At 53.1% G+C, this 25,917-nt stretch overlaps 1 protein-coding gene and 1 long non-coding RNA gene across 4 annotated transcripts in view; one reads left to right on the forward strand and one right to left on the reverse strand.

Moving 5' to 3' along the window:
- Positions 1-25,917, reverse strand: part of MAN1C1 (mannosidase alpha class 1C member 1) — a 151,079-nt gene that overhangs the window by 29,744 nt on the left and 95,418 nt on the right. For 2 of the 3 annotated variants that reach the window (XM_069575011.1, XM_069575010.1), the window contains exons 3-4: positions 6,216-6,331; positions 3,689-3,769 (exon numbers count right to left, since the gene is read on the reverse strand). In XM_069575011.1, coding sequence (XP_069431112.1) covers positions 3,689-3,769; positions 6,216-6,331 — 197 coding nt within the window. Of the gene's footprint in view, positions 1-3,688; positions 3,770-6,215; positions 6,332-11,007; positions 11,499-25,917 lie in introns of those variants that run through there. The other variant, XM_069575012.1, reaches the window with a different exon arrangement.
- Positions 20,653-21,664, forward strand: LOC138433037 (uncharacterized). The gene is made up of 2 exons (XR_011254095.1): positions 20,653-20,888; positions 21,304-21,664. It is a non-coding gene; the product is annotated as an uncharacterized lncRNA (long non-coding RNA).

Here is a 25,917-nt window from a genome sequence, read left to right on the forward strand (position 1 = left end):
TTGCAACAACTTAACTTTATGGCTATTCATTCCAGTGTTGTTTACAATAGCAGAAAAAGTGCAAATACTCTAAATACCAAATAACAGGGAAATGGTTAAATTATGGCTTTTAAGTGCAACCACTGAAGTGATGTTGCAGACCGTTATTTTATAGCAAAAAAGGGGGTTTATGATCTATTAAGAGACAATATTTCACAATGGTGTAATTCAACTTTCATATGAGGAGAGGTTGGGAAAACACTGAAATATTAACAATGGTCTTCCCAAAGGACTAGGCTCATGGAGGATTTTTATTTTCTTCCTTTGGTTTATCTCTATTTTCTGTGCTATTTTTACAATAAAAAGCAAACCCACAAAAAGGTTATTTATTTTTTAAAAAGATGAGATGCAAGTCCCCAAGCAACCACTCCTGGTGAGACAACAAGCATTTCCTTTCACCTTGGGGCTCCAAGGGGGTCTCAATGCGCTGGACCCCACTGCGCGTGTTGCAAGACGAAGCGTTTCTGAGGTCTCGCCTTCTAACATATGCAATTTATAGCTTCTCAGACAGCCGTCTGGGGACCACAGAGGAGAAGGAGCTTGTGAACACCACCTGGGATTTGGATTAGAGGGCTCTGTGGAGCAGGTGTGGTTCTTGTTTAGGGAGGAGGGTGGGAGGGAGGGGGGAGACGGACGAATTGCACCCGGGGACTGGCTGTGATGGGTGCGAGATGATAATGCCCAGTGCCAGACAGTGGGTCCTAGAGGTGGGTACAGGGGCAGCACAGCAGAATCCCAAGGGAGTTTGTCTAGACACCAGATTCCAAAGCCTCGAGTCACCCCAGAAGCCACTGGTTCAGTAACAAGGGGCTCTTGTTTGAAGGTCCTGATATCTTCATTGGACCTCCAGGGAGGCTGAGCACAGATGCACAAAGGAACCCCGGGTCCCTTACACAAGGCTGGGGCTCCAGGCTGCCCTCTGCTCGAGGACTCCAAGCTAACTCCTCCGAAATGCTCCTCTCTCCCAGCAAACCACATCTCCTCCTTTGGAAGGCCCTCCTGCCAACTGGTACAGCAGGGTCTCAACCATCCCAGGCAGGATGCTGGGGGACTGTGTAGACAGGAGTAGTACCAAGGGGAATAGAAAGCCCGTCCTCCTTATCGTTTGGAAATGATGTCTTATCTACGTGAACTTCAATCCTTGCAACAGCCTTGGGGAAGACAAAACTGAGTCTCAGAGAAGTAATTTGCCCGAGGTGGAGCGATGTTATGTGGCTCTTTTCCAGGCCACATGCTGCCTCACCAACACAGAGAGAGTCAGCCTCAGACAGTCATGGTAAACAACGGGCAGTGGCCTCCTAGTTCCCGAACAGAGGGGAGAGAGACCGGCAGAAATTACGTGCCACAGAGCGGAAAGGGCTCTGGACTGGGAGTCAGAGCCCAGGTTCAGACCTCCCGTCTGGGCAGCTGCGTGACCTTGGGTGAGCCATGTGCTGTCTCTGAGCCTCCTCTGCACAAGGAACAGTGATGCGTGCCCTGGCTGCTTCAGAGAGAGTCCTCTGGAAATCAGACGAGAGGATGCACACAAGTGACTGTGCTATACAGGCTGTAAAGTGGGCTCCGAATGTCACTCGGTGCGGCCGCGGCTGTACTCGTCTTCCTCCTGGGAGCGGAGTCTCAGGGGCTCCACCTCCTGCAGGTTCCCTCTGTGGCAAGAAAGACCTCAGCACCGGAAGGGATGTGGGGGCTCCCTCACCGTCCATTCCACAAACACTCGTGGGAACAGCCCACCCCACGGATACCCACTGTGGGCAAGACGGAGGAGGAGAGGGGAGGGCATCCTCACTCTAGTATGGCCAAGTCCCGGTGACAAGCAATGATGCCGGGCCAGGCTGAGCAAGGGCTAGGACCCAGGCCACGGGAGGAAGGCCACGGCAGGCTGTGTGGCCTGCACCAGACGGCTCTCTAGCTCTCGGTCTGCACGCCTGCTAGGGCAGCCTGGTCTCTGCCACGTGGAGGGAAGGGTCAGGGAGGTGTGTCCAGGGGGACGGGGCAGTGCTGACCACCCGGGAGCCTGCCTGCTCAGGGCCTCTGCGCCAACTGGGCTTTCCTGGGGCTTCCTGGACCACAGTGCTCACACTATACCCTACTGCCTGCTCTGCCCCCCAGAAATCATTGGTCTCACACCCACCCCGGTGGGCCCTGAGCTGTATCGCTCCTCCCCAATCCTGGATAGGAGGCTGGGGAGTGCCTGGGCAGAGGCTGGTGCCTTTCTCAACTCCAAGTCATTTTCCTGTCCTGGGGGTTTTCAAATGACATTCCGGCCTTGGGTGGCTCGCAGGGTTCCCATGGACCATCAGTTCAGTTCAGTTCAGTCACTCAGTCGTATCTGACTCTTTGAGACCCCATGGACTGCAGCACGCCAGGCCTCCCTGTCCATCACCAACTCCTGGAGTTTACTTAAACTCATGTCCATCAAGTCGGTGATGCCATCCAACCATCTCATCTTCTGTCATCCCTTTCTCCTCCCGCCTTCAATCTTTCCCAGCATCACAGTCTTTTCCAATGAGTCAGTTCTTCGCATCAGGTGGCCAAAGTATTGCAGTTTCAGCTTCAGCATCAGTCCTTCCAGTGAATATTCAGGACTATTTCCTTTAGGATGGACTTGTTGGATCTCCTTGCAGTCCAAGGGACTCTCAAGAGTCTTCTCCAACACCACAGTTCAGAAGCATCAGTTCTTTGGCACTCAGCTTTCTTTATAGTCCAGCTCTCACATCCATCATTTGGAGACAAATTGGTACAAGCAGGAATCTCTGCTGAGGAGATCAGGCTTGACGGAGAGGGGCCCTGAGCGACCAGAGATCGAGGGCTCACTGCTGCCTCCACACCCTTGGCATCCGGGGCAACCCAGTGACTTTCTCCGACAGCAGAAGCAGAGGCTCCCCGCCGGCAGAGAGCAGGACCATTGTTTGTCTCTAAATGGACACACCAGTGATGCGCAGAGCAGTGCAGCCCTCTGGGTAATGGCGAAATTACTGACGGGCGACCCAGGTGCTGGGGACTCAGCCAGCTTGCCCCTCAATCCTCAGACACTCCCAAGGGATGAAGTCCCCGCTCTGTGATTTCAGGGTTCCTTACAGTATGGAGAACGTGGGCTCTGGATTCTTTCAGCCCTGGGTTCGAACACTTTCCCTCTCGTCCCATTTCACAAGAGCTCTCTGATTCCATGGACTTAGGATCACCCCACGGAGGGGAAGGCAGGAGGCCCAGGAGCGGGAGAAAGAACTTGCTCAAAGCCACAAGCAGGTGCCCCATGTGGGTGAGAGGCAGGTTTTCCTACATTGGGCCCAGGGCTCCACCTTCTCACCTCATTTCAAGGCTCTCCTTCTGGAAGCCAACGCAGCTTGCCTGGGCTGAGTGGCCAGCAGTGGCTGCCCACCTCCCAGGTCACCCCCTTGATACCTGGAGCTGGTGTCTGGCCCAGGAGCAGCTGCCCTTAAAGATTTACCACCAACTGTGGGAGCCAGTTCTGAGCAGCAGAGTGGACGCACCGGACAGAAGAGGAGGAGAATCTGTAGGTGGCCCTATGGAGACGGGATGTGGATCCCCTGGAACCCCTATTTCCTCATAAAATGAGGGGGGTGGGGTGGGTGATCTCCCAAGCCCTCTTCAGCCAGGATGACCCAGGGGCCTCAAGAGGCCAACTCACCTCCTCTCCTGTCAGGTAGAAGGCTGAGAGGAGTCCTCCGATGTACCGGATGTTCACTTCAAACAAGGATGCTTCTCCGCTCTGCAGGGCAGAAAGATGGGGAGGGCAGAGGGGACATTCATGAGATCCCCGCAGGGCTCCCTGGGGCCCACCGGGCCCTTGAGACAGGTCACACCTGCCACCCACCGCCTCTGCCCCACTGGCCTGGCCACACTTGGGCCAGGCTCCAAGCCCTTGCCCAATGGGTCAGGCTCCCCGCAGTGGGGGTTTTCAGAGCAAAAGGCGAGAGGGATCAGCACCTGCCCGGCAGCAGCTACCACACATTTACAGAGTTCCAAATCAACGCTGGGCTTGGCTTCCTTCCCTGGCCCTTGCCAGAGGCCATCGGAGCAAAGTTATGCCTGGCTGCTCTCCAAGGAGCTTGAGAATGCGCCGGGGTCGGGGGGGTGGGGGTGGGGGGGGTGGGGGTGGGGTGGGGGGTGGGGGGGGTGGGGGGGGGCGGAGCTGCCGGCTGAAGCTTAGCCCAAGGACTGGCAAATCCTCTCCCAGTCTGGCCCCTTCCCCTCTCTGATGGAGCCCCCTTGGCTTTGCAGGAGGCTGGTGTGGCCCTTCTTCGGGGAAACAGGGCAAGCAGATGGTTCTCAGAGGAGGTTCTGGGGCAAAAGGAGGGCTGCCAGGCAGATCCTGACAGGCAATCAGCATTTTCTTAGCCTCCGCTCTGTAGCCCTCAGGGTACACCCACACTTGCCTTTAACATTGTTGTCTTCTTTCTGAAGCCTGGACAGCGAAGCAGGGGTAATGGAGCATTACGCTAAGGACCAGATCTGGCTTAATATCCCACTTGAGCCACTCACTTGGCTTTGGGACTTTGGGCAAGATATTCAACCTTTCCCGCTCCGAGTTTCCTCTTCCTGAGCAGGTGGACAGGAGATGCTGACTGAGGCAGGGGAGAAGCCTGCCCAGTGCCTGTCCAGGGCTGGGTGTGGTTCCAAAAAGGTACCTGTTATTATCCCCCCCTTGCTCCCGAGGGTTCCCTTTGCATGCTTCCCACATTGCAGTCTTTTGTTATTGATGACAATGACGGCCATCCTTTTATCTGGGAGAGCTTTTCCACTAACAGAGCACTTGCAAAGCTGTTCCTGTCTTTTGCCTTCCAGTCCTTGGTGAAGTCATCACTCCCACCTTTCAGATGAGAAAGCGCAGACTCAGAGAGGTGAAGAGCCCCCACCTGGCTTTCTTTCAGGGACACTCCCTAACTGTCCCCGGGGGGCCTGAATGTCCCTAGGCTCCCCAGCCCTGCCACCACCCGGCCCCTCGGGCAGCTGCCTGAGGCCCACACTCTTCCCACCATCTGCTTAGGGGTCCAGATGGGCTATGGAGCCACTCCTGCCTTCTCCTGCCTCTGCTCCCGTGGGAAATGGCAGGATTCTGCACGTCTTCACCTCACGCAGTCTGGGCGGAAGTCACAACACGCTTCAAAATCATCACAGGGATGATGGCATCACTTTATCCGCACTGGGCTCTACAGTGTGTTATCAAATGCTTTTTACAACCCTCCAGGGTCATCCATCCTTACAAGCCTGTGAATTAGGCACCAGCATTGCCTCGTCTTTCGGGTGGGAAACTGAGGTCCAGGAAGGTCACGTGACTTTTTCCCAGCCTGCGGCCGAGCTGTCCCCTGTAGCGTTGCTCTCCTAGACCTTTTCCTCTCTGTCTCTCTGCCCTGCTCCGCGGTGACACGGGCTCCTCTAAGAGCAGAGGCGGCCACCCTGCCAGGAGTTACAGGAGCTGTCTCAGTTCACAGCAGGACCTGTCACTCGTGAAGCCCCGGCTGGAGCCTGATGGCAGGCTTTGACGTGACCCCACCATCTGTCTCCACGTCCTGCTCCCCCAGACCACCTAAACAGCTTCTCCCTGAGGGAAGCTGAGACTGCCAGGATGGATCTGTCACTTTAGTCCCGGCTGGGAGATCACTGGGAGAGGCAGGCGTCTGGTATTTAAGGCTTTTGTACCATCCACATGCATGAGCGTTCCCTCCCCAAGGGTCTGGTCCTTGAGGTCCTGAGCAGGGTTACCTGCAAAGGCTGGAGACCGAGAGGGTCCCAGACCTGGCCATGGGCCTCACACCAGATGGCCTCCGTGCCCCCTCAGCTGTCTCAAGAGGGCAGTGCAGGGACGCATAGATGGGAGCTCCGGCTCAGGGCAGCTCCAGGCAGATAGCCACTTCTCCCTTCCTAGAGTCGCTTCCCCTGTTGCAGCTTCTCTGTCTGACAGACTTAGTCCCAGAAGGAGCTTCCTGGGTGGGAGCAACGTGCCTGGAGCTCAGGCTAGTAGACACTCATGAGCTGGTGGGACATGCCCCACCTTAAGGCTGGTCACAGGGGAGGGCACTTGGCACAGAGTGTTGGGAGCCCTGGCTCTGAGAATGCCCTGCTGGGCAGCCTGGGTCTCAGAGATGGGAGGCGAGCTGGTGGCTGACCTCTCAGGCCCCTTCCAGCCCTAGTACCCCAGGAGGTCTCGGACTCACCACATTCAGGTGGAAGCTCTCTTCGACCCAGGCCTTAGCCTCCTGGAACTCCTCCTTCAGCTCCATGAGGTAGAGGGTGTCGAGGGAGTCGATGACCGTGGCCCCGCTGAGGCCTCCTGCAGACACAGAGGGTGCAGGGTGTGACCCAGGGTCATTCTCAGCCTTTCCACCCCAACCATAAGCCACCATTCGCCAGGCCTCCTCTAAACACCTGGGCAGGCTCCCAGGCACAACTCAGGGAGACTCCAGGGTCACCAGCCTTTAAAGGCACATCTGGGATCCATAGTCCTCCCTTTGCTTCCTCCTCAGGGCAGCAAAGAGGGGGTGGTGGGTCGGGGAGACAAGTTCAAGGGCTGAGCCGCTTCCCAGACCTTGGTTCACTTTTACGTCCGCCAGCAAGTCAACTATCAGCACCAGGCGGGTACCTACCACTTTTCTGTGATGCTGGAGGGTGAGGGGAGGGGTGGGTGAACTGGCATTGGTCTACAAAATCTTAAAAAATGTGCTAGTCTTCTGACTCAATCCCATTCTTTATTTTATGCTAAAAAAAAGATGTTCATAAATATTTACCCAGGAAGGTATTTATTGCAGTAATATATAATGGGTGAAAAAGTGAAAAGTGAAAGTGTTAGTCGCTCAATCATGTCTGACTCTTTGTGACCCCATTGTAGCCCACCAAGCTCCTGTCCATGGAATTCTCCAGGCAAGTGGGTAGCCATTCCTTTCTTCAGTGGATCTTCCCAACCCAGGGATAGAACCCAGGTCTCACAGGCAGACCTTGAAGGCAGATTCCTTACCATCTTTAGCCACCAGGAAAGCCCCAAATATAATGGGTAAAAGTTGGGGAAAAAAAGCTCCAAGTCCAATAATAGGGGATCGGTTATACAAACCGTGGCTTATGTACAAACTAGGACATTATGCATACATTCACACAAGTGAGAAAGACTATTAGTTGGGGAGATATCCACAGGATCTGATAAGCTAAAAAAATCAAATTACAAAAACAAAAAAGCAGAGTATAATTTCTTTACTGTTTGCCAGTATGGACAAGCTGGTACAGAATTAAGTCTGGCAGGAAGTGATTCAGTGGTTATCTCTGAGGGTGAGGATTACAGGTGCTTTTTGATTACTTCTAGCTCATGGATTATTTTTATAACCAGAAATTTATTTCTGTGTTAAAAAAAAAAAAGGGAAAGACAGTTTGAGCAAAGAAACCAAACACATGCGCAAACTAAAGAGTCCAGGCCACCCCTGGGCTTCAGATTCCTGTCTTGGGAGTAAACGCAGAGAAAACTGCACCATTTCCCCCTCACAAGCCGGACAGAAAAGCAACGAGGAAGACCTCCCCGTGTTGGGACAACAGAGCGTGGCTTGTAGAGGATGGTGAAGGAGGAAAGGAGGGAGAAAGAGATGTGCTTGGTGCCACCTGGAGGGCTTCCTGGAAGAGATGGCAGGCTCCCATCAGCTCTGTACTACCGTCATTACAGGCAGCAGTGATTTCCTTCAGGGACTAGGGGGTAACTTAAGAGGAGTAGTGTTCCTTCAGGGTACTCCTTGCAGAGTGCTCCTTTCGCCAGAGGCTGCCAGAGCTGGCCACTGGGTGCAGAGCCCCACTGGAGTTTGAAGCACAGCTCTGCGGGCCCTCCTGCATTCAGAGGTAGTGTCTGATCTTAATTAGTGTTTCCCTAACTGCTCACTTGTGTTGACTTTGCAGAATAATTCCTATGAAACTCAAACACTTAACCACCTCTCTAGGCCGGGCAAGGTCAGATAAAAGGCATGCCCTGGAAAAGGATGGCAGGTAGACCTAGGAGAAGTTGGCAGAAAATTAAGTCTGGAGGTTAAAGAGCCATTTCCAGGAGGAAGGGTTTTACAAGGAAAAGTAGAGGGTGGGGAGGGCTGGCGGGGGGTGGGGGAAGCGACTCGCTTCCCAGTCCAGAGACGTGTGTCCTGGGATGGCTCTGGCATTTGCGTTGAACTGAATTTCCAGAATATCAACCCCTCCCACACTTAAAGCATTAATAGGAAAACATACTCAAAGCCAAACAAAGTCGATCTTTTCCTGGTTTATCCTGGCTGCTTCCAGGCAGGTGTCCAAGGCCAAACACAGTTCGTGGGAACTCTAGACCCTCCTGAGGTGTTCAGGCCTTGGGACACAGATGGGCCACACACGGACAAGACATGCCCAGACCCAAGGGTGCTGGCCTGGCATCCACACTCCAGGCTCTGATGCCTTCCCGTTCACCACAGGGCTTCAAACCTGAGTTCTTAAGGGCCTGGAGGAATTCTTGAGATTCCTCCCCTTGCCTCACCCCTAGATTTCATAGATGAGGACCCCAGAGAGATCCCCTTCAAGTTTAGGCCAAGGGAGGAAAGGAGCCCCAGGCTGGGCCACATGTAATGTGTTTTCCGTATGAGGGCGTCTTGGTTTGCTGGGAAACAATTTCGGATCTGCTAGCTGAGCCCTCTTCCTGGAGGGGCCAGGAGGCTGCTCCGATCAGTGAGGAGAAGAGAAGCCCAAGCTGCGTGTCCTTCAGGGCCAAGGGCGAGGCGGCCCAGAGTATCTGATTTCTGGATTCCTGTCCCTGGGCTGCAGGGTGTTTTCACCCCGTGGGCCCTCCGTCTCCTGGGCTGACCCTGAGCCCAGAGGCCCCGGGACCTCGGCTAGGCTGGGAGGGCAGCCAGGGAGCCTCGTGATCAGCTGTCCTTCGGAACACTCCCGAGGCCGCTCACTAAGAGAGCTGTTGGCAGGGTTCTGCCCCGGCTCTCAGCTTCCTCTCACCCCGCCCCCAGCCACCACCCTGCTGGGCCGTATTGGAAAGCTTTTCGTTTCAGGCCAGAGGTTACCTGGTGGCCCGGCCGCCAGGCAGGAGAGAAGGCGTGATACCCTATCTCTATCTGCACCTGTGGCCATCTGGGGTGGCTCCCCCATGGAAAAAGAGACCCGTTCGTTCAGTCAACAGCCCCACAACTTGTCAGGAAAGAGCCAGAGGGGCGCAGAGAGTCAGGCAGCTGGCTCAGCAGCTTCCCTGGGCTGCAGCAGCCCACTCTCCCAGCTCCAGCTCTGAACTCCTGTTCACAAAGGACACCGCTGGCTCCTCTTTCTGCCAGGGCAGGAGGCAGTGGTGGTGGTGGTTCAGTCGCTAAGTTGTGTCCAGCTCTTGTGACCCCAAGGACTGTAGCCCGCCAGGCTCAGACTATCCATGGGATTCTCCAGGCAAGAATACTGGAGTGGGTTGCCATTTCCGTCTCCAGGAATCGAGGCAGTGGGGTCTGTTAAAAAACAAAAAAACAAACCACAGCTCTGGGTTCAAATCCCAGGTTGGGTCAGCAACTTATCTCCTCTAAGTGCCAAAGTTCTCATCTGTAAAATGAGGTAAAGACCACTGGGCCGGGGTACTGGGGAGCTACTGAACGTTCCTGAGCTGGGACAAGGGTATCATATAATGCCCAGCCTAAATACACTTGTACATGTCTGGCATGGAGTAAGCGTTTGACAAATCAGTTTACTGCTCTTATTTCTGGGGTCCCTTAGCTCACCTTGAAATTCTGGCCTGGCCCAGGGAGGTTCACATTCTGGCTCCATTATGTACTAGCTGTGTGACAGGGCAAGTCACTGCACCTCGCTGAGCCTCATTTTTCTCATCTGCAAGATGAGGAATACAGTAGGACCAACCTGATAAGGCTGCTGAGAGGGTCAAGCGGGGCGGTGGATGAAAAGGAGCTGCCACGATGTTGGGTACACGTGAGCTTGCCCCTACAGCCGCAGTGTGGCCCTCTCTGTCCCCAGCTGGCCCTGGGCAGCCCCTCCACAAAGTCTTCCAGGGTCACTGAGGCCTTGTGACACTTCTGCATTTACTGGTCTCTCACCAGCCCATGGGGCACCAGACACAGCTTGTAAAAGTCTTGACCTCCACTTAAAGGCAAAGCGTCACACAGGTCCCACCTGTGTCCACTGCTTCCCACCCCTGACTTGGCTGTGCACCTGCCTCCAAAAAGGTCTACCTGCCTCCCAGGCCTCTCTGATTCACCCTGTACATTGTCACCTTACCTGTCTTCCTAAAACCAGATCCACTGTGCCCCTCCCTAGCTCAGGAACCTGCAAAGGCTTTGCAGTACCCATGCAACAACCGGGGACAGGGGTGAGGCCTTTGGGGTCTGAGTCCAGAGGATCTGGCTAATATCGTCTCCCACCCAGCTCTGCTTCCTGGACCCAGGCTGCATGCTCTGGCCCTCCCTGCATTTGCATGTGCGGTCTCCTCTGACAAGAGAGCTTCTCCGTGCATCTGGGCATACGCAAAGCCTTCAGCTTCTTCAAGGTCACCTCCCACTGGCAGCCTTCTCTGATCGCATCCTGCCCAGAGAGCTTCCATAGAACTTTCCCAGACCTCCCACTCAGGTGACCTTCATTCCCGCCCCGTACTGTGAGGCTCTAAACAGACTGTGAGTTCCCTGAGGCCAAACGCTCCCATGGCTTCTCTCACACCCCTTCCCTGCCACCCCAAAGGCCAGAGCCCCCACCCCAATGCCACCACCGTTCCCTGCAGCCTCAGCACCTGCCCTGACTTCTGTGATACTTCTGCAAACTCTGCTAAGAATCGCCTTCCCCATCCCCCCTTCTCCAGCAGGATCTAGAGCCTGCCCAGGGCCTCCTCGGCCAGGAAGCCACCGCGATCCTCCCCCCACAATCTGCCTGAAGTCTCACCCTCCCTGAGACGTCCTCACCAGCCCCTCGGGGCCCACCCTCGAGGCTCGTGCACCCTCATCTCCACGACAAGTGCTCCGCTCTCACCACCATAACGGAGTTGCCAGTTTACTGCCCTGTCCTCTGTGACAGCAGGTGCTCAGTCTGCAGCAGGGTCGCCTCCAGGCTCAAGAGACAGCTGCCAGTGGAGTGGGCAGACAGGAGGGAGGAGACCAGGCTGGCCCATCTCCTGCACGGCCTCCCTGGCCTCGCCCTGGCTCTGGGCTGGGTCTTGGCCTTCAGGATGCCCCTCTTCCTCTTGCTTCTCCTCCTCACCCCGTGGTTGCTTCTTCCCAGCTTCTTCCTCATCACCAGGCCTTGAAAGCCTGGGGCTCTGTCCTTGGGCCTCTCATCTGTTCTCCTTCCTCTTCTTAGTGACTCAATCTGGCCTCATGGCTTAAATACCATCCACATGCCGATGACTCCCAGGTTTAATTATCCAGCCAGGACCTCGACCTCCAGCCCAGATTCACTATTCAACAACACCCTACTCACACTTCCACTTGGAGATCCAGAGACATCTCGCCTATAACTTCTGTGAAGGCAAATCCTGCCCCTCCCTCCCACAGTCTTCCCACCTCGGTGAATGCCAACCCCCTCCTCCCAAAAGCTGTGGCCCCAAGCCCTTGACTCTTCACCTCTCGCCCCCACATCTTATCCCGCAGCAGATTTTGGTGGCTCTGTCTTCATAAGGGCTCCAGCCTCCACCCACTCCTCACCTTCCACCTTCAGAAATGCAAGGCGTGTCGCGCCTTTCCTCTGCTCAAAACCCTCCCACGGCTCCCCCGCTGCCTGGAGGGCTGTGATCCTGCCCTGGCTTCCTCTCTCTGCTTGGCCTCCCTCCCTTCATGCCAGCTGTTTGTTGCTCCTGGAGCCCTCCAAGCCCTAGAGCCTTGGCCTTGGCACTTGGGATAGCTCTTCCCTCTCTCTCTTTATCTTCAGCACCTTAATCCCTGGCAACGTTACACACGGGTCTGCTTCCCTGTTTGCTGTCTTTCCCAACAGAGCGTGAACTGCTGGAGGGGAGGCTCTGTTTTGTGCACTGCAGTCCTCCCCTGAACACTTCCTGCCCATCACAGGTGCCTGATGAGCATTTAGGAATAATGGGGCCCCTTCCGGGGCAGGGAAGGCTTCGCAGGGGCTGTGGCTCATTCATATCTTTCTGTGTTCGGCTACAGTCTGGCACCCAGAGGCATTAAAGGTAAATGTGTGGGTTGAACAGACTGAACCTATCATGTGGGCATCTTCGGTGACCACGTCCAGGGCAGCTTAACTCTGTGCTCCAGGTGCTGGTTCCAATCGACAGAGGAGACCCTCCCAGCAGGCTGTGGCGAGATTGGCCAGAATGGTTCAGCGGGTCACACCACAGAGCTATCTGCACAGAGCTATCTGTCTCACATGTCAGGCTCTATAAGGGAAGGACCCTGGGACCCCACGGCCTCCTCCCCTGGGGGCTGCCTGGCCATGAACCACCCTGCCCTGCTGGACTGTGGTTTGTATCACCTCTCCAACTCTGCCATATTAATGATGATGAAGTTTTTATGTGACATTGTATTAGCAAAGAGAAATGGGTCAGGCTGGGCAACATAAGCTCCAGAAAGAACATCTAGATAGAAAAAAAAAAAAAAATCACCCAAGGCATAGCCTATTACTGCAATATCCCCAGAGCCAAATACTAATGGTTGCATTTAATTTGAAGATACAATCCAGAGACTTTATTCTTAATCTGTAAAGCAACAACACAAATGTCTTTCTCAGCTTCCAAAGAGACCAACGTGGCTGTGGGGCAGGTTGAGTTCCCAAAGATGGGTGCCATGGGACGTCCTACCCACAAGAGAGCCTCTGGCCACAGCTCCTCTCCTTGAACCTGGGTGCAACTTGGTGACTACCTGGAATAACAGAATAAAGCAAAATGGATGATGTGCTAGTTTTCAGGCCCAGACTTCAAGAAGCAGGCAGTTGCTACCTCCTGTCCCTTGGAATGCTGGCTCTTGGGACCAGCTGCCATATTGTGAGGAAGCCCAAGAGAGCCCACAAGGAGAGAACACGTGGAGAAGCCATACGTACGCTATCTGACGGACAGCCCATCTGAGCTTCCAGTCAACAGTCTGCATCCTTTCCAGACACGGGAATGGAAAAGCTTCCAGAAGGTTCCAGCTATCAAGTCACCTTCAGCCTTCAAGCTTTCCCAGGTTAGGGGCTGTACATCCTGGCAGGGAGATAAGCTGTCCCCATTGTGCCCTTTCTGCATTCTTAGCCCACCGGATCTGTGAGCATAATAAAATCATTGTTTTAAGCCAGTAAGTTTTGGAGTAATTCGCTATGTAGCAGTAGGAGCTGGAATGTTCTGCCACATGGATTTCTATGAGGAGGAATTAAAGCAATATTCCCACTATCACTAAGCACATTGTTTAAAACTACCTGAGGTCTTCTGTGAAAGAGTGAAAAAGGAGAGTGAGAAAGCTGGCTTAAAACTCAACATTCAAAAAACTAAGATGATGGTATCTGGTCCCATCATTCCATGTCAAATAGATGGAGAAACAATGGAAACAGAGACAGACTTTATTTTCTTGGGCTCCAAAATCACTGCAGATGGTGACTTCAGACATGAAATTAAAAGACGATTGCTCCTTGGAAGAAAAGCTATGACTAACCTAGACAGCATATTAAAAAGCAGAGATATTACTTTGCTGATAAAGGTCTGTCTAGTCAAAGCTATTGCTTTTCCAGTAGTCATGTATGGATGTGAGAGTTGGACTCTAAAGAAAGCTGAGCACCAAAGAACAGATGCTTTTGAACTGTGGTGTTGGAGAAGACTCTTGCGAGTCCCTTGGACTGCAAGGAGATCCAGCCAGTCCACCCTAAAGGAAATCAGTCCTGAATATTCATTGGAAGGACTGATGCTGAAGCTGAAACTCCAATACCTAATGCCACCTGATGCGAACTGTTTCTCATTAGACAAGACCCTGATTCTGAGAAAGATTGAAGGCAGGAGGAGAAGGAGACAACAGAGGATGAGGTGGTTGGATGGACATGAGTTTGAGTGAACTCTGGGAGATGGTGATGGACAGGGAAGCCTGGTATGCTGCAACCCATGGGGTCACAAAGAGTTGGACATGGCTGAGCGACTGAACGGAACTGAGATCTTCTGGCTGCATAAAATATTTTAGGGATGAGGACTTCCCCATTTTTATCAGGTCTGGGTTATTTATTTTCCTCCAGGAGGAATTTTTTCCTTGAAGCTTTCCATAATGATTAGTTCCTGGATTACATAAAGTTGTGTTCAGGGGCTGAATATTTCCAGGAAAAGGTTTCTTGGTGCCTCCGGAAGGACTAAAGATATTTTTAATGAAATATTCTTGGAATCCAACAGAATGTTCTCACGAGAAGCTGATTAATAAAAGGTGATCAGATCTGACTGTATCACTGCCCTTTTAAAAAGCTCTCAAAGCCTCTTGTTCTCCAAGTTCAAAGTCCTGGGCACAGTGTGCAGGGTGCCTGTGGTCCAGGCGGTGGCACCCTCCCTAGTCTCACCTCCCTTTTGCTCTCTTTGCACGTGATGCTCTGCCCAGAGCAGACCACTAGCAGCTCCCCAAATACCCTGCAGTGTCTGCTGATGCAAGCACTGTGTCTTTTCTCAGGGTGTTCCAGAACCATGAAGCAGAGCTGACCGCCCCCTCCTTTGCAAGCCCGACTCGCTCTGCAGCAGGCGCCTCCATCACAGCACGGTCCACCCTGCATCTGACATCTTTGCCCGTGAATCATCTTCACCCGTGAATCATCTTTGCCCGTGAATCCCGGAGGGCAGTGGCTGGGTCTGACTCTTCCCAGGAGCCCCAGCTTCCATCCTTAGGCCAGGCACCAAGAAGGCAAGAACAAATGGCTGCTGCCTGAATAAAAGGCTGGCAGAAATACCCAAAGCACTTTCTTAGGGATTTCCAAACATTTCACAAGCCCTTTTTGCCTCGGAGAAAACACAGTGCTCATAGCAGTGGCCAGTTATCCAAGGAAAGCACTGTCAGAGGGACGTGATGGGCAGCTGCTGACATCAGGGCCCTGGTGGAACTAATGGCTTCCTGCATCCTTCCCAAACACATGCCGCGCTTTGCAGCCACAGCCGGCTGGAGAACGCTTGCTGTGGCTGACCGCCGGATGTTTACTGCGACGAATGGCCAGACACGGTTCATTGAAGCAGCCTGCTGGACAGGGTTCCTCATTGGAAAACAGGGTGTGTTTAAAAATGTTAATGTTTTGTTTGTTTTTAAATAAGAGCTGGGGGTGCAGGCTGACCTGGAAACTGGTATTCAGACAATTCCCTGCAACAGTGCTGTGTAACAAGCTCTGAACTGCTTTATCTCAGAACATCTCACAGAGAAGAAAAGGCAGATGGAGAAACTGGAACTCAGGGCGCTCACAGCTGTAACCAGACTTTTCAGACCATGTGACTTTACAGACTTGGTTTTAACTCAGCTTCATCCTTTCCCAGCTGTGTGATCATGGGCAACTGACTTAACCTCCCTGGGGCTCAGAAAAATGGGACAATGGGGCCTTCTTTTGAGGACAGAGTGGCCAGTTCAGATGGATGTCTACCAGAGCACTCAGCAGGCGCTCAGTATCAGAGAAACTGATACCCCCAGCACACAGTAGGTGCTCTGTGCACAGGGCTGTTATCATAAGGCTCAGTTCTGGCAGAGGAAGGCATACCCTTCGCCCGGCAGGAAAGGATGGCATGGCCTACATGCCAAGCACATAGGAACTGCGGGCTCTCAGGAAGGCAGGATCAAGCTGGGCAGGCACTCTGGCATTTTCAACACACTTCCTGCCTCAACAGGAAGAAGAGCAAAAGCTGGAGTCACCCAGCTCACCCCAAGAGACCCTAAACCCAACTGCTGCTCTGCGTAGCTCCTGAGGGCAGACCCAGAGTCCCTCCATGACGATTGCTCAGTACTGGCCCTTCACCTCCATGGGAAGGGTAAACATCCTTGTTTCATCAGCCTTGGTCTTATCCATGTAACCTTTTTTGGCATCACGGTGGGAAGGGAATTAAAATTGGCTCTGACTTTAGGCTCGGCCCTGAGACTTGCCAATGGGATTAGTGGACATGGACTTGAACAGAGGTTTGAAATAAGCTCGCATGGGTGGACTTGCCCTCCTGCGTGGAGTAATTTTTTGCATGGCATTATTTTGGAAATAGATGACTGATATAATGCCCTTTCAGTCCTATTTCTTAATAGTCTTGGCATGTTTTCTATACTGTAGCTAGACTACAGACTCTATGAGGTCCACCTTTTCTCACCTTCCAGCCCTTTATTCTGTCTGCTTGGAAGTGCCTCCTCTAACCCAAAGTGTCTCCACAGATGGCCAAACCCAATGTCTACTTTAAGTCCTAGAGAAAATGCTGCTTCCTCCATGAAGACATCCCTGATTGCCCTACCTGGACTTGAGGTCATCCTCCTCTGAATTTTTATTAAAAGAACTGTTTTTCAACTTTCATCACAGAAATTTGTGTCCTTTTCTCAAGTCCCTCCCAGGCAGTGAGTGTCTTCAGGGCAGAATCTAAGCCTGCTTAACCGAAGCTGGCACAGGCCCTGGAGAGTAAAGGTGTCACTGAGATCTACTGAATAATGCCCTCCACCCCCTGCCTCCCACCTGGATGACAAAGACTCTGGAGAGCCAGGGCCCCTACCAGAGGCTGTGCCTAACATGGTGGCAGGTGTGGAAGGGGTTGGAGGGGGAGGGCAGAGACCAAGTCCATGAATCTCTGAAATCGTGGCCCAGGGTGGACACCCAACCAAAGTTCTCTTGTGGGATGTGGGATTCTCCTAAATGCCAACCACAGAGGTTAACAAGAACAGCTGCAGACAGCGCTCCGTGCTGGGCACAGTCTTATATGTTTACACACATCTTTTTTAAGCCTTGTGAAAACTCTATCATTGTCCCTCTTTTACAGGTAAAGATGGAAACTTCAAGAATTAAGTCACTTGCCCCAGGTTCATTCATTTACCCGAAAACACACTGTTGAGTCAGGCTGGGCCTGGTGCTGAGCACAGTGGAGAGTGGACAGTCCCGGTCCCCACCCTCAAGGAGCTGAAGGTCTGGTAGGGGAGAAAGACACCAGCCAGGTATCACACGATGGCACCGATTTACAAAGGATCACATGCCGCTAACAGGGGCATGGCTGAGCCCTTGAGTTGAGGCCTGAAGGAAGCGTGGGAGGGAAGAGGGGGTCGGGGCAGGCCAGGCAGATACACGGCAAGTAGAATGGAGCGGAGAAGTCTTGGCCTGCTTGTGCAGCAGAGAGGAGGCATGGGTTGGTGAGAAAGAGGGAACATAGTGGGTGGTGAGGGGTGGTGGGCTGGACCACACAGGCCTTGAGGGCTCAGGAAGCCTCATGGATGGCTTAGGGACCCCAGCTGCCTGGTGTTTTAAAGTGCCACATAAACAGTTGTGTGGAGAGTGTCTTTGAGGGGGACCCAGCGGGGACCCCAGGTAGAATAATCCTGGGAGTGGGTGAGTAGGAGGGAGGCAGGGAGCACCTGGGCCTGTGCTTTGAGACCCCCTGAAGCGCCCTCCAGCGGGTGGGAGGCTCTTTACCAGTCCAGGGTAAGGAGAATTAACCAAGAGCACACGGCAGCATCAGCCAGTCACCTCACTTCAGCTCTGTTGGGGGAAGCCTCCAGCTGCCCTCTGAAAGCACCAGGGCCCCCCAGGCCCACGGACGCAAGGTCACAATGTCATCTTGTATATACACGGTGGCCACACAGAGCTATGCATTGATCATGGCAAACACAGCCTGCAGGCCAGAGCCAAGAGGCACAGATGCAAGGCTGTGATAACAAGATGAATGATGACTCCTGGAAAGAGGAAAAGCAAGGAAATCAAAGAGGCCCTATTCACCCCAAGAAGCATAAAGAGGCGGCAGAGGCAGTGCCGGGAGAGCCTGGTACAGAGCTGTGCCCCAGCCGAAGGCCCCTGCGGTCGCTGGGACGGCTGAGCTGCAGGGAACGGGCTGAGCCCTGGAGCTCCACTCACTAGCTGCCTCAGTTTCCTCATCTGTACAATGGAGCAACCACACCTCCACCCTGCAGAGCCACCCTGAGGGTCCTAGATCACACCGCTTCCAATCCATGGCCAGCCTCGACTGAACCTGTGTGGAAGCAGACGGGGCACTCTTTCTTTAAACAGCCTCCCAACAACCCTCTGAGGAGGGTGCAACTGTGTCACTCTTCATCAAGTGGGGAAATTGAGGCTGAGCTAGGTCATGGAAGATTCCCAAGGTTGATGAATGGGGAGCCAGGATTTAACTCAGTCTGTCTGCCTCAGAGACTCCACATTTCATTGCCGGGTCATCTTGCTTCTGTGCAATTTCTGGAAACTTGGCCAGGTTCAGAGGGCCTGAGAGGGTCCCAGGGAGGTGCCCACAGCCACAAGACCCCCAGGCCATCTCCTCAGGGCTTGGTGGCACCTGCCACCTGTGGGAGGGAGCAGTGCCTGTGTGAAAGCAGCTGGTGCCTCCCCGTAGAAGTCTGCCGTGATGCTCAGAAAAGCCTCCACAAAGCCTTCCCAGACCTCCTCGAGGGAGTGATGCTTTCTCCTGCACCATTCTGGGCCCCACTGCTGATCACCTGGCCAGGCCAACTCTAGGAGTGTTCCTGTCGGTCTGTCCCTCTAACAAGCAGGAGCCTGGAAGGCAGAGATCCTGCCATATTCATCTTGAGACTGTCTACAACGGCTTCCCCGGGGGCTCCGACGGTAAAGAATCCGCCTGCAATGCAGGAGACCTGGTATCAATCCCTGGGTCGGGAAGGTCCCCCGGACAAGGAAATGGCAACCCACTCCAGTATTCTTGCCTGGAGAATTTTATGGACAGAGGCTACAGTCCATGGGGTCACAAAGAGTCGGACATGACTGAGCGACTAACACACACACACACACTCACACACATTCACACACACACACTCACACAGTCACACCAGGTGTGCTCAGGAGGGTCTGAGTCAACATATACAGAATTAACCTGGAGAGAGAACTGAGGAGGAGCCCAGCAGCCACGAGCAGAGGCCAGACCAGCTGGCCCTCTTCCCATCAGGTCCATGATGGCCCCACCTGATTCACCCTCAGCATCCAGGGAAGAGGAGGGGGCTGGCTCCCTCTCCTCCACAGATACCTGAGACCTTCCCTTTCCTTAATCCACAGACCCCTTTCAGAATCTGCTAGAAGCCACCCCAACCCCTGCCCTTTACTAAATGGACATTTGTATGCATTTCACACAGAGAGTAGCACAGGCTTCCCACGGGCAGACCTATCTGGGCTGACCACCTAAGTGAGATGGGGGACCCTCCGGGCAGATTTTTATTTACTACAAAGGATGAGGTGAGGTATTTATTCTGGAGTCAGGGAGATGCAGAAACAACCCCTACCTTATTTCTAGCTGTGTGATTTCTGGTTAGCTGGTTTACCCACATAAACCTCAACGTCCTCATCTGTGAAATGAGGATAACGTCAGGTAATGGACATTATTCGAGAGAGTGCATTAATAGGTGAACAGGGAAGCTTGTTTTTTTTTTTTTTTTCCTTTGAATAAGAAATAAGAAAATCAGCTGCAGTAGGTGCCTCTGAGTTACCTTTCACTTGATTGTATTAGATTTCTTTTAATAGGCAGCAGTGATAATGGAAAAAGCATAGGCTTCTAATCAAAATGTTTGAGCCTTGGCTCTGTATATTACCAGCTATGTGACCACAACCAGATTCCTTAACCTCTCTGAGCCACGAGTCTGCATTTGTCAAAAGGGACTAATAACATCCCCCTTGAAGATGTGGGTGGCTTGGATGTGGCACAGAGTCTGGCAGAAAGAGGGAGCAGAAGGGGAAGGGTCTGTGCATGAACTGAACAGGGAGAGCTCCTCACCCACCTGCCCATGTGTACCCACTTCTCATTCCTGGTGCGACAGCCCTGAGCACGCTTCCTGGGTGAGAACTGCTTCTGTTTTAGATCTGGAGCCCAATGCAATTCACAAATGCAGCAGACATGCTTGTGGCCAGAAGACAACTCCCTCTGCTTCAGAGAAAAGATCGAACCCGGGAGCCTTTCAAGGCTTTCCCAGCGAGAGAAGTTCTCGGAATTCTCAGGCGCCACCCTCATGTGACTAAACAATTAAAGCCCAAGTATTTGTCATTCTCAGCAAAGGTTTGCGAGGATGAGTGAGAAAATGAAAAAAAAAAAAAAAAGAAAAATCTGATTTCAGCGGCACAGTTTTCAGAAATATATGGTAATCCATTTTTGTCAATCCACGGAAGGCACAGCTCAAATCATTAAAAAGCCATCGTGCTTAATCATGCATGGAGAAGGCTGGGCTGTGACTCTCAGATCATTTTCAAATGGTCTCAGGTTAACTTTCAAAAACTGACAGGCAAGCAGGCAGGGGATTATGACAGATGATAATCTGAAGAATTTCTGGTTCTGGTTCTCAGAGGATGAGGGATTTATTTGAGAGAAAATTGCCACCCAGACCTCAGCATGATGGCAACGGTGAGGGAGAGTCCAGGATGGATCAGCCGTGACCTCTGCCCTCAGGGAGTCTGCAGCTGCTTTCTCAGAAAGACAGCAAGTTCAGAGCAAACTATTAAGTAAGCAAATAATTGTGATGCATTGTGACAGGGGCTAATAAAAGGCGGAAGCTGACCCAGTGGTTAAGTCTCAGCTGTGAGCGTACAGACCTGGGTTTGGGATTCGTCTTTGCCACCCACTCTGTGACCTCACACAAGTTCCTGAATCTCTCAGTCTTGGGTTCCTTATCTATAAAAAGGGATGGCCAGCTCATAGGCTCAGGAGGTTATGACTGAGCTCATTCCTATAAATCCTTTCACATGGTGCCTGGTACATACTGAGCTCTGCAAAGCAGCTAACTCTGCGGAAGGAAGCCTCCCAGGTAAACTCTGATTGGGATCAGGAAGGATAAGTGGGAGTCTGCAGGGACAAGGGGTGGAGGAAGGATGTTTCAGGCAGAAGGCACAGAACATGCAAAGGCCCTGAGGTGAGAGGTTGGCCAGGGAGGGGCACAGGGCGTGTGGGGAGCAGGATGAGGGAGGGAGTGCTGCAAGGGAGTCCTCCTGCGAAGGTCAGCAACTGCCAGGCTGAGGCGTTCTGTCTTTATTGAAGGCGGGGGCAGTGTCTGCGACCTCTGCGACCTCAGGGACAGGGACATCCCGTGTCTTCTTCCAGGTCTTAGTGCCTGTTGGTGATCTGTTGAATTCTCAGGGGCCACCTCCCATCAAACTCGACCCAGGCCTTTGTGTAGAAAAACGCCCTCTATTAGGCTCAGCGGTCATGCTTCCCCTCCTCAGGCAGAGCCGTTGCGGGGGAGCCAGCATCCAGTCAGGAACCGCGTTTCCCACTTTTCCCCTCCTCTGACCCAGTTCTGGCCAGCGGAACACAGTTACATACAGACTGGGCCCTGGCCCGTGAGACCTGCTGTGGGATCCTCCGAGGCTGAGGTGACCTTGAAAGCCACAATCTGAAGATGATGGAGCCCCTGTCACCCTGTCCCTGAGGGGGACTGTGACGGGTGGGGCTCCCTCCTCCTGCCATTTGACTTTACACAAGCAAGCAATAAATGTCTGTTCCCAATCCATACAACGATCGCCGGGTTTATCCGTGACAGCAGCTCGCATTACCTTAAATAAACACACCCATTACACAGCGTGACCGTGGGCCTGTTATTTTGCCTCTCTGAGCCTCAGTTTCTCTAATGCAGAGTGTCGTGGAGGGCTAATAAGATGACAGTCGTGAGGGAACGCATTGCTGGTGTTGCGGCTTCAAATCGCTCCGAGAGCCTGCAGGGCAGGGCCCTCTGTCTGACTCCTGCTGCGGCGGGGGGGTGCACGCAGCTATGCGCTAGGAGATGCTCCGGGCAAGGGGTCCAGATCCAGCAGCAGATCCTGACCTGGACTGGAGACCCTCACTCCGGGCTTCAGTTCTGCCCCTTGGCAGAGATGCTCCTCAAACGGCTGAGGGAGGGGGCTGGGGCCTGGCTTCTGTCTCTTGGCTTCTGCTCCCCTGGGAAGCAGTCAGCCCAGCCTCCCTGATGATAACTTGTTCCAGCCTCTCACAACTCATTAGCAGGAAATTGCATGCCCTGCCAGGAAGATGCACGTCTGATTTTTCAGACATGTCAGGTAGACACTGTTATCAAAACCTTGTCATGTCTCTGCACAGCCCCACATCCTTCTTTGAGGTCCTCCTGGCAGGCTCTGTGCTCAGGGCACATGCTTGCTATCTTGGGAGACTGAAGAGCCTCGTTCAGTTGAGCAGTCCGCCAGCCAGCTTGCAAGGAAGGGGCTCGGGACGGAAGCCTGTGGTGGCCGAGGCTCACACTCCACCCTGCCTCTAAGCCATCCTGCACCCCCAGCCCAGAACTGATGCTGAGACCCACAGAGGAGACAGGAGGAAGGCCTGAGCGGTCTGTGATGTGCTGAGCTGGATCCAGCCAAAGACAACTGTAACAGGATCCCGGTCATTACAAGTCCTTTTGCGGACAGGGTTTCCTCTCCCACAGGCTGGAAGTAGGGATGGAGAATGCCCCACCCCCAGCCTCTGGAGCCCGAAGTCGGGGCAGGGCCACCTCATCCTGTACGCACAGCCCCGTGGCCCCGTGCTCAGGCGGGTGGGTGCAGACACTGACCTCCTCCACCTTCCGAGCCCTCACCTTTGCCTGCTGCCCACTGGCCAGCGCCAGTGGAAGGCATGTGAAGAGCTCTCAGATCACCTGATGGGTGATCATCATTGCCCTGGGCTTGGCTCTAAGGAGAGACAGAGAAGAATGACAAGGACAAAAAGCATCCATCTCCACAGTCTTTTCACACAATAATGAACCTGTCTGAGCCTTATATCCTCTTTGAGGAATACCCTTATCCTTATTCCACTGAGGAGGAAACTGAAGCTCATGGAGATTCAACGACTGGTGCTCAGGGTAACCCACCAGGCAGTAATCTGAGCTGTGCCCTGTGAATGTCTCATAATAACCACAGTCACTTGCTTAGAAGGTCCTACATATCGAGCACTAGACCAAGCATTTGGTCAATTCTCCAGCTGAGGTCATATGATCTCCATTTCCAGGTGATCTATGGAGGCTCAGAGAGGTTAAACAACTTGTCCAAGGTCACACAGCAAGCAAGCAGTAGCCACAGCCTTAATGGCTACAGTGGTGCTCTCTCCCTACGCCAGCTGCCTCACCAGCAAGAAGGGTCCCACCAGGGGAGGGCAGCAAAAGAGGGAGGCTACCGGATCCTACCAGGCAAAAAAGCAGCAGACGGAATTGCACACATGCTGATCACCACTCCATTAAAACCCGAGGGGCATGGATCGGACAGGGGGCGATCTGGTAGACAGCTGGGTGGGCGTCTCAGCGTGAGGCAGGGCCCGGGAACTTCTGCTAGCTCACGGTCTCTCTTGGCTGCGTTTTCCTTGTAAGGATGGCTGAAGGTCAAAGTGAATAGGGGCCAGGTGGGCACAGGTGTGGTAGCTCCTCGGTTCCTTGGCCCCGGCAGCAGGGGGTCCTCCCTCCCTCTCCCAGGTGCAGGAGCTGCCTGGCCAGGTAACCTCTCCACCCCACCGCATGCTAGACAGCCTTCAGTCTCAGGCAGAGATCCCAGCCAACCAGCGCCCACTGCGCTGAGCACGTGGAGCTTGAAACAGCGAGACTGGCAGGAGAGGGGCCGAGCAGCTGTGACAGCTCAGGCAGTGCGTGTCTGTGGTACCCCATCCCGGAGGCCAAGGCCAACGAGCGGGTCTCCAATTACCTTCTAAGAGGCCCTCCGTGATGCAGCCTCCGCCCTCCGGGCAGCTCATTACCCACCTCTCCTTTCATGCTCCAGTCACTCTCAGGGCAGCACAAAGGACTGCCAAACCTCCTCCCAGGCTGTCCTTTCCGCCCAGAATGCCCCACCTCCGCCTGCCTATTCTTCAGCCCTGGAACACACGTCTGTTGTTCTCAGTAGCCCTGAATCCACCCTCCAGCTTTCAGACTGCTATACATCTTAAACTTCTGTTCAAGCAAACACTTCAGTAGAATCCTTCCAGAACTCCTGCTGGAAGGCAAGGTGGGGTGGAGAAGGAGGGTGGGGAAGGGGAGAAGGGCGAGAAAGGGGAGGGGAGGTGGCCCGAGGGTACCCGGCCTTCTCTAAGCTGCCTCTGCAACAGCTCCGGGCTCTCTGTGTCTTTGCAGACACTGCACCCTCCGCCCAGGAGGCGATTCCACTCTCCCCTATCTGAGCAGCCCCAGCTCACGTCGCAGGGCCCAGCTGGATACTCCCCACTCTGCGATGCTACGGAAGTAGGCTCCTTCCTCTCTATCTTCCGCACTGCGTATGTCACAATGACGTGTGGGCCCTTTAAGGAGAACTCTTTAGGGGTGAGGGACTTGGCCAACTCATCTTTGCATCTCTTTTATCAGCCCAGAATTGGCCTGGAAATGTCTCATGAGTGAACGAATGAACCTCCTTCTCTAAGACCTCAAGAGGCCTCATTCCCCTCTTCCTGCTGGGCCTTCTTCTCCAGTCATGAGAGGAACAAGCTGTGCCCTTTGTCTTCAGACCACGTTGGTATTGACCAGAGCTGGGTTTTAATGGTGCTTTGACAAAAGGCAGCACCCACGTTCATTTTCCTTGGCTAATTACATTTCCCAATTGAAATGCTTATCTCTGGGCTGATGTTAAAGACATCATCAGTTTCCAGAATGGATTCAAAGGAGGTGAGAAGCAAGAAAACAATTAAGCTAACTTCTGATTGAATCAAATAATTAAGTAGATTAAATCGGCTGTTTGTGATCTACAGCCCAGCCCAAGCCTGGGGGAGTGCATTTCTCTATCGGAGAGATTATTTCTGATTGTTTTAGAGATGGAGAGCCTTTCTTCTGAGTAGTATGTAAAGGACAGACTCCTTCAATGGAATGCAAAATCAGAGTGACAGGACCCCAGCTTCCTGGTTTAGGTAAAGTATTCTGGGTTTAGGGAAAGAAAGCCCGAAGCAGGGAGGGGCGCGCTCTGTTTCAGAACCACACGGGGACACTCGTGGCACGAGGGCTGCATTGCTGCCTTAGTTTCTCACTTCTCCCTGTATGCATGCCCTCTGCCCTCTGAGTGGGCTTTCCTGCCCTGTCCTCTTATTCAGGGCTCAGGCACGTGGCTAACTTTGGCCAGTGACAGCCAACGTGGTGTAAGCAGAGGCTTGGAGAAACACCTGCGTGGCCATCACTGTGAGAACATTCTGGGACTAGACCCTGAAAAGGAGAGACATGTGCAGCAGAGCTGAGTTGACCAGTTGCCCCAGCCAAGGTTTCCTAGGACAGTTCACAGTCAGCTGTCCTACTTGCGACGAGCAGAGTCACTCAGCTGACCCAATCTGGAGCTGCCAAGCCCTGAAGGCTCCCAGGCTAAATAAAAGCTTAGTGTTACATACCAGTGAGGTCTGCAAGTATGCGTTATACAGTGTCATCGGAGGGCTACATTATCCCTCAGCCTGGGGTGATCTCTTCTCCAGCCCCAACCTTTAGAAGGTCCTCTCTACCCTTAGTTCAGTGTCACTCAGAACCCTGGTAGGTGACTAGTAAATATTCGGTTGGGCAAAAAGTTCATTTAGTTAGTGAATACATTGTTCAATAAAGTTCTTGGTGAAAACGAAAAATGTCTTTTGTTTTTACTTTAAACTGAATGAACTTTTTGGCAGACCCAATATTTACACAAAAACTCATTTGATCTTTACAAAGGCTCCTGGGTGATTGTCAGGACAGGGATCATTTGCCCCATTTTATAGACGATGGTGTGAAGGCTCCAAGCAATTAGAAGAGCAAGGGATTATGGTTACGGAGAGTAGGTTGGATGAATACATTAGCCTCTATTTCTATCCCTACCCTGAAACTCCACTAAAACAACAGTATAAATTGTTTTTTAAGATATCAATTT

Source organism: Ovis canadensis, chromosome 2 (genome assembly GCF_042477335.2).
Source record: "Ovis canadensis isolate MfBH-ARS-UI-01 breed Bighorn chromosome 2, ARS-UI_OviCan_v2, whole genome shotgun sequence".
NCBI classification, from domain to species: Eukaryota; Metazoa; Chordata; class Mammalia; order Artiodactyla; family Bovidae; genus Ovis; species Ovis canadensis.